This window comes from Lycium ferocissimum, unplaced genomic scaffold (assembly GCF_029784015.1).
Source record: "Lycium ferocissimum isolate CSIRO_LF1 unplaced genomic scaffold, AGI_CSIRO_Lferr_CH_V1 ctg15847, whole genome shotgun sequence".
Lineage (NCBI taxonomy): Eukaryota > Viridiplantae > Streptophyta > Magnoliopsida > Solanales > Solanaceae > Lycium > Lycium ferocissimum.
This window is the reverse complement of record NW_026716278.1, coordinates 9,328-17,932: the sequence shown is the minus strand read 5'-3', so window position 1 is coordinate 17,932 and position 8,605 is coordinate 9,328. Positions and strand designations below refer to the sequence as shown.

General features: G+C 38.0%; 1 protein-coding gene across 1 annotated transcript; it reads right to left on the bottom strand.

Annotated features, from left to right (window-relative positions):
* Positions 1-5,845: 5,845 nt before the first annotated feature.
* Positions 5,846-6,562, bottom strand: LOC132042518 (uncharacterized). Its single transcript, XM_059433034.1, has 2 exons — positions 6,226-6,562; positions 5,846-6,168 (listed from the first exon to the last, which is right to left on the bottom strand). The coding sequence occupies exons 1-2, from the start codon at positions 6,478-6,480 to the stop codon at positions 5,974-5,976; spliced, it is 450 nt and encodes a 149-aa protein (XP_059289017.1). The 5' UTR covers positions 6,481-6,562; the 3' UTR covers positions 5,846-5,973.
* Between the last annotated feature and the right edge of the window lie 2,043 nt (positions 6,563-8,605).

Below are 8,605 nucleotides of genomic sequence, written 5' to 3'. Positions count from 1 at the left end.
ATTTTGATACATAACTATGGTTTCAGAAGTTCGGGTTGATATGTTTCCGAGTGGAATTCGAAAGAAAATTCGATTTGACTATTGTCTTGGTTTTGGAAATAATAGTTCGCTTCGACTATTTGATTGAGTCTGTAATGACGACTACGTTTTGATTTCCACAAGTATGTCATATGATCTTGACACGTACCTACACTTTCTAAAGTGATACTTGATATGTTCTCGAATGATTTTCGGAAGGAACTTGACTTGACTGTTATTTAGCTTTAAAATGAGATTTCGTTGGATTATGTTATTGAGTCTGTGATGATGATTTGTGTATGTGGTTTCTCACTACTCTGCTCGTGCGAGCCATTATGATCTCTTTCCCGCGTCCGGGCCGAGAGTGCATGTATTCGTGCGTGATTCTACGGTATGATTCACCCGCGCCCCTCACTAGAGGGGGCGGGGCATGTTATATGATATGATTATGATATGATGATATGGGGAGGTGGCCGGGATGGCATATGATGACTTCATTCACCGCGTCCCTCACTGAGGCGGGGCACGTTATATGTACGGATATGATGATTTTACTTACCGCGTCCCTCATTAAAGGGGCGGGCACGTTATATGTACATGATATGATGATTTTACTTACCGCGCCCCTGTTTCAGAGGGCCGGGGCATGTTATATCTATGCATGTGTACGAGATGATTTTCGACTCTGTTTCTCGGTCCCATATGAGCCGAATATGAAATGGATACGTATGATTTATGTTTCAAAGGCAAGTGTTATGATTTTCGGGTTATTGTGCTACTTTTTGCCTCCTCGTTTCAGTACGCACTACTGGAAATTAGGGCTATGGCAACGCCTTCCTCTGCAACGGTTATACAACCGTTCTTTAAATCGAGGTACCGTAACCTTTATAAACGGTTATACCGGGTACTGGGGCGACGTGCTATAGCTACACTTTAGCGTCTAAACCGTTGCAATTGTATATAAACCGTCACCATACATGTCCCTAATGGGACGATTTTCTTTAACCGTTGCAATAGTTGTAATATGGCAACGGTTTGTTTCTATTGCAACGGTTTTAAATTCCCTCCCAAATTTTCCTTATTTTCATCGTAGCTTGTAGCACTAATAGAGAGACCACATTATTTTTCCTTTTAGCCAAAAATCGTAAAATACGTATTGAACCAAATTAAACACAACTCTCTCTCTCTCTCTCTACTAAATTCATCACCCACCTCACTCTATCTCTCTGCAAATTTCTACTTCACTTTGCACCCTAATTATCAATGCTCTCTTGAATCTCGTAGCGGGTTACTTTCAATTCCAAGTTATCTTCTCTATTCTCTCATCTCTTTTTTTTTGGATTTATTTTGCATGTTCTTCCAATTCTAAAATAAAATCATTTGTGGTATGGGTTTTGATTTTTTTTTTTTTGAATAAGTATGGGCTACGATTTCTTGATATTCCTTTTTTTGTCTCGAATATTTTTGCAATATCCTTGCTTATTTTGTTGTTGTAAGAATTGGGTGGAATTACTTCGATTTAGTAAATATCTAGCGGAAAGGTGAGACTTCTTTTGTTTTCAAAGTTAATGCCGTGTCTAATGTTGGATTGTTCGATTTTGTTGTATAAAATGAGCTTGTGAGACACGATTATTTCTCTCAAGAATCTAACGAATTAGGTTTTCTTTGCTCTTGGAATTTCCTTTCTTTTCTTCTCATTTGTGTTTGTTTATTCTTGTTCTAAACTCGTTGTCCATGGTGAAAGCTTGAAGCATTGTCAACTCTCAAACGCCTCGGTTCGTTGCTAGTCGAAAGGTAATTTCAATAATATTTTGTAGCTCTTACAATTAAAATTGATATTGAATTTTATATTGGTTTCGTTGGTAATTGAATTTTATCTTGGTTGTTATTTAAAGTCCCATTTTCATCTTCTTAGTTTTCGGGGGCAAGTTCGTTTTCCAATAACCTTCGACTTTAGCTAGTTCTCATTTATGGGATGAGGAAATATAGATGGAGGCCACATATGGCTAGGCATGCTTGAATTATGAGGAATTAATTTTGTGAATTTGAGAGTAGGCCGTGGATCACTAGAATGCACTCGACTTTTTGACTAAAAAAAACATTTTCGAGTATAATGAAAAGCTTGTTTATAAATATCTAAAATCGATTAAAATTGGAATTTAAGGATGGTAGCCCTAAGTTTTGATTGACTCGGCTCCTTCCTCTTCGTTTGGTAAATGATAAAAATTTTGCCCCATAAGGCAAAACTAAATTATGCCTTGAGGAAAAGTTATGCCCCCCTCCGGCATAACTTTAGTTTTCCTTAAGGAAGTTATGCGGAGGGGCGGACTTTGCCTTGAGACTTTTTTTTTTTTTTTTTTTTTTAACTTTTCAAGGCACACTTTTAGTTAAGGCATACTTTTGGTTATACCTTAATTAAAAGTACGCATAAAGGCATAATTCCTTAAGGAAAAGTTTTGCCCAAAGGCAAAACTAAATTATGCCTTGAGGAAAAGTTATGCCCCTCCAACATAACTTTAGTTTTCCTTAAGGAAGTTATGCGGAGGGGGGACTTGCCTTGAGATGAAAGCTAGTCAAATTTAACTCAAGTAAATTGATATCGGGATTTTGAAGTTTGATGGAATTTGGACACACTACATGCTTTGATTAATGTCTTCCAAATGCAACCTTGGGAAGTAGCCATGGAGTCGAATCTGGTAAACACAAGTTCATTTTCGGTTGCTTGTTTTCCATGGTTGGTAGACAAGGAAGCATGCCTCGGACAAGACAAACTTCGAGAGAAGGGGCCTTGCTATTTGTAGCAGTTGCTATTTCTATTGAAATGAAATAGAAGGTAAAAATCATCTATTTTTCTACTGTGATGTGACTGGCCAATCCCAAATAGTTTTTCCATTAACGTAATAGCCCTTGAATAATTGGAATGCCAGAGTAGTAGCTTAATTATATAAAAGTAGATCACGTGTTATTTGCTTGTGCTTTCACTCTATGTGGAACATATAGTCGGCTATCCTTGGCTTGTATAGTGAACTCCTTTTATTTCCTTTGCGGCATATCCGAATCAGTTCTACTGAATCTGCATTTTTGTTCTTGAAATAAACATTTGACTTCCTTGATGATACTTAATATAATTATAGATCTTAAAGGGTAAGTGCAATATTATTCAAGTAGATTTGGAGTTCCTTCCAAATTTAAGGGACAAAGATGCGATTCGATCCGATTATTACTAGGGTGGAGGAAAAGTTATGCCTCCGGCATAACTTTAGTTTTTCCTTAAGGAAGTTATGCCGGAGGGCGGACTTTGCCTTGAGACTTTTTTTTTTTTTTTTTTTAACTTTTCAAGGCACACTTTTAGTTAAGGCATACTTTTGGTTATACCTTAATTAAAAGTCGCCCCATCATAATTCCTTAAGGAAAAGTTTTGCCCAATAAGGCAAAACTAAATTATGCCTTGAGGAAAAGTTATGCCCCCTCGGCATAACTTTAGTTTTTCCTTAAGGAAGTTATGCCGGAGGGGGGACTTTGCCTTGAGATGAAAGCTAGTCAAATTTAACTCAAGTAAATTGATATCGGGATTTTGAAGTTTGATGGAATTTGGACACACTACATGCTTGATTAATGTCTTCCAAATGCAACCTTGGGAAGTAGCCATGGAGTCGAATACGGAAAACACAAGTTCATTTTCGGTTGCTTGTTTTCCATGGTTGGTAGACAAGGAAGCATGCCTCGGACAAGACAAACTTCGAGAGAAGGAGCCTTGCTATTTGTAGCGATTTGCTATTTCTATTGAAATGAAATAGAAGGTAAAAATCATCTATTTTTCTCTTGTGATGTGGTACCCCAATCCCAAATAGTTTTTCCATTAACGTAATAGCCCTTGAATAATTGGAATGCCGAGTAGTAGCTTAATTATATAAAAGTAGATCACGTGTTATTTGCTTGTGCTTTCACTCTATGTGGAACATATAGTCGGCTATCCTTGGCTTGTATAGTGAACTCCTTTTATTTCCTTTGCGGCATATCCGAATCGTTACTGAATCTGCATTTTTGTTCTTGAAATAAACATTTGACTTCCTTGATGATACTTAATATAACTATAGATCTTAAAGGGTAAGTGCAATATTATTCAAGTAGATTTGGAGTTCCTTCCAAATTTAAGGGACAAAGATGCAGATTCAGTCACTGATTATTACTAGGGTGGAGGAAAAGTTATGCCCCCTCCGGCATAACTTTAGTTTTTCCTTAAGGAAGTTATGCCGGAGGGGGCAGACTTTGACTTGAGACTTTTTTTTTTTTTTTTTTTTTACTTTTCAAGGCACACTTTTAGTTAAGGCATACTTTTGGTTATACCTTAATTAAAAGTCTGCCCATAAGGCATAATTCCTTAAGGAAAAGTTTTGCCCAATAAGGCAAAACTAAATTATGCCTTGAGGAAAAGTTATGCCCCCTCCGGCATAACTTTAGTTTTTCCTTAAGGAAGTTATGCCGGAGGGCAGACTTTGCCTTGAGATGAAAGCTAGTCAAATTTAACTCAAGTAAATTGATATCAGGATTTTGAAGTTTGATGGAATTTGGACACACTACATGTTTGATTAATGTCTTCCAAATGCAACCTTGGGAAGTAGCCATGGAGTCGAATACTGAAAACACAAGTTCATTTTCAGTTGCTTGTTTTCCATGGTTGGTAGACAAGGAAGCATGCCTCGACAAGACAAACTTCGAGAGAAGGGGCCTTGCTATTTGTAGCAGTTGCTATTTCTATTGAAATGAAATAGAAGGTAAAAATCATCTATTTTTCTCTTTTGTGATGTGGTAGGCCAATCCCAAATAGTTTTTCCATTAACGTAATAGCCCTTGAATAATTGGAATGCCAGAGTAGTAGCTTAATTATATAAAAGTAGATCACGTGTTATTTGCTTGTGCTTTCACTCTATGTGGAACATATAGTCAGCTATCCTTGGCTTGTATAGTGAACTCCTTTTATTTCCTTTGCGGCATATCCGAATCAGTTACTGAATCTGCATTTTTGTTCTTGAAATAAACATTTGACTTCCTTGATGATACTTAATATAATTATAGATCTTAAAGCGTAAGTGCAATATTATTCAAGTAGATTTGGAGTTCCTTCCAAATTTAAGGGACAAAGATGCGATTCGATCCTTGATTATTACTAGGGTGGAGGAAAAGTTATGCCCCCTCGGCATAACTTTAGTTTTCCTTAAGGAAGTTATGCGGAGGGGGGACTTTGCCTTGAGACTTTTTTTTTTTTTTTTAACTTTTCAAGGCACACTTTTAGTTAAGGCATACTTTTGGTTATACCTTAATTAAAAGTACGCATTGTAAGGCATAATTCCTTAAGGAAAAGTTTTGCCCAATAAGGCAAAACTAAATTATGCCTTGAGGAAAAGTTATGCCTCCGGCATAACTTTAGTTTTTCCTTAAGGAAGTTATGCGGAGAGGAGCAGACTTTGCCTTGAGACAAAGTCTTTTATTTTTGAGGCCGTATCATTTATTTTTGATGCACTTTGCTATTGTTTGTGACCGAATTTCACCGGAGAATTAACTTGAATTCTCGTGCATTGCTTTGTGTTTTCATCAACCAAACCTTGCACCTTAGCACCAGATTGAGCTTCGGTACCAGGTTCTACAACCAAGCCTTATTCATAGTGGCCTTAACACCTTTGGACTTGAAAAAGAGGCTTGACCTTTGCTTAGTCTTACCAATATTATCACCAGTTTCTGCATTCTTTTGAGCCTCTGCTGCTGCACTCAGTTGCTTATCAGAATTCTCATTCAGTGGTTTTGCCACTACAGGCAATATTGAGCCATCTGCTACCTTTTGTGCAACTGAATGAACTGGTGCATTAACCAACGATTCTTTGAGTATTTCGAAACGATATTTGTACCAATCGTACCCTTATGAATTTCCACCAACTGTTTCCCTGACACCTCTACCTTTTACACATGAGCATCAGAATCTTCTACAACCAGCTGCCTACCAGTAGCATCATCAGCAATTTCTACTACTGATGCCTCATCCTCACCCTCCTTTAGTACTGCAAACTTGTTTTTAGTTTGCACAACATCAAAAATTACTGCAGCAACATTTTTGCCTGCATCTTTTCCTCTAGTTTCTGTTGTTTGTAAAGCCATCTGTTTTTGCCTTTTGCTATTAGCAGTTAATTGCTTTTCCAACAGTTGTTCTCGCACCTGGTCGTCTATATTTTCCACAACCTTGTCTGCTATACCATTTGCACCATGAGCCTTCCCAGGTTTGTTAGCACAACCATCAACATCTTTATTCTTTTTTATATTCAAAAATTGACGTAAATCACCTTCAAATTTGTCCCCATGCAACTGCTCAATATCACCTTGTTGAAAACCTCTCTTTTTCAACATCAATCTGCAGCTATTTTCTTCATGCCCTTGGTGATGACAAAACTTACAATATGAAGGCAGTGACATTATTTATTCTTTGTATTATGTGCGCGTGCATTTGAAGGGCAGTGACATTATTTATTCTCTTTTGTAGGTGTCGAAAATGAAGAAAGGGACGGAGACAGAAGACATTGATCTTACTTGAGAAGATCTTTTATGAAGATTTCTACATGTTCTAAGAATCTTTTTGCTATCGAACATTTTGAAACTTATCCTAAATCTTGAAATGTAAAACTTAATTATGCATTTTGGGTTGAACATTTTGCTTTTACGGGTATATATGTTGGATTAGGAATGTTGGATATTTTGGATTATGAAAAATTGTGTTTTCTGGTTTATGTAATTTGTAATGTATTTTATTTATTTATATGTAAATATATATATATATATATATATATCAATTTATAACCAGGGCTACTATTTCAGACAAACCATGGCAATAGGCTGTTCCAAATAACAAATAAAAAGACCGTTGCATTAGACAAAAACCGTTGCAATAAAGTAAAAGGCTGGTGCAATAACCTCTACGAAACCGTTGCAATAGCCTCAAAAGTCGTTGCTTAAAGGTCTATGGGGACGGTTAGAAACCGTTCCATATACACACAAAAACTCGTTGCATCAGAAAAAGGAACAACCGTTGCTGTAGATAATGATATAGCAACGGGTTTCGCCAACCGTTGCACAAACCGTTGCCATAGATATATGGGCACGCGAGCAGATGGAACGCATGATAAACCGTTGCTATAGATATATAGCAACGGTGCTCCTGTCTATAGCAACGGTTTTCTCGGCGTTGCCATAAGCCTATTTTCCAGTAGTGACGGTTCTGTTTACGATATTCCATGCTTTATATGCTCAGTACATATTTCGTACTGACCCCCTTTCTTCGGGGGCTGCGTTTCATGCCCGCAGGTACAAATTTTGGTGATCCGCCGGCTTAGGACTCCCATCAGCAGTTTGGAGTGCTCCCTTTATTTCGGAGCCCACCTTTTGGTATATATTCGTTCGTGGTATATGTATTTGTTTTTTCAGGGGTACGGCGGGGCCCTGTCCCGTCATATGATTCTGTTGGTCCGCTTAGAGGTCTGTAGACGTATATGTGGGTTAGGCCTATTCATGCGTGTGTTTGTATGTTCTATGTTAGGGGCGAACCCATTCGCCTTAGCGGCCCTTGTCGGCTAGCCTCTGTATATGTTTTGGGGCCGTTGCGCCATTTGATAGCCTTGTCGGCTTTTGATATACATATGTTGTGTTTGAGATGTGTCTGAGACAGCGTTTGATATTTGTGTCTGTATAAATCATCTGTGTGTGATTCGGATTTGATGAATGTGTTTGGGTGCCCAACTCGGGCACTAGTCACGGCCTGCGGGGTTGGGTCGTGACAAAGAGGGAGCCGAAATGAATTAGAGATAAGCAAACTACAAATAGGAAAAAAAAAAAGGGAAAGAAACTACGATGGATCAAGAAATACTTTATGTGGACGTGAGATGTCATATTTCTAGGCCCGGCGTATTCTAAAGAGTAATAAAGAGAATAAGGAAGGTCTCCAAAATAATTTCACATAGGGTAATGGGAAGGACGACAGGGAAGATATGACAATGATAGCAAAAGGAGCAATGGTTGGTAGTTTGGCGATTTCCAAAGGAAGGAAGAGCGTCGTTCGGCCATATCATCGGATACTAGGAAGCACCTCTCGGATCACTAATTACACTAAATAGGAGAGCATATACTATTGGAATTATCGGAACCATCAACGTGAAATTGGCCCGACTGCAATAGGAGGAAGGGCACGCTAAAAAGCTAGTGGAGAATAATGACTAATGAGGTAATCGCTGGTGCAAGGAAATCGAGGATAAATATATTTACATCGCAAGAGAGTCGTAATGAAGTAAGAATTTCTATAGCTCTACGCTTCTGGAATCGTATCGCGAGGTTAAGGAAAGGAAATTAGGGGAAATCTTTTGGAAATTAGTTGAGCTCGGATTATAGGTTGTTCCAATCGATATGCATCAGAGAATAATGAAAATAGTGAGGAAAAATTATGTACATACACATTGTGGGATATTTTTATGATTGATTTCGGAAGGGTGTTGGGAAGGATAGCTCGAGGAACATAACCGTTATATTTACTAGCCATAAAGAGATACTGAGC

Excerpts from the sequence above, each read along its gene's own strand:
- LOC132042518 (XM_059433034.1), bottom strand. The coding sequence starts at position 6,480 with ATGTCACTGCCTTCATATTGTAAGTTTTGTCATCACCAAGGGCATGAA. Across the intron at positions 6,169-6,225 it reads TGGAAAATATAGACGACCAG|ATGGCTTTACAAACAACAGA; the intron begins GTGCGAGAACAA and ends AGGCAAAAACAG.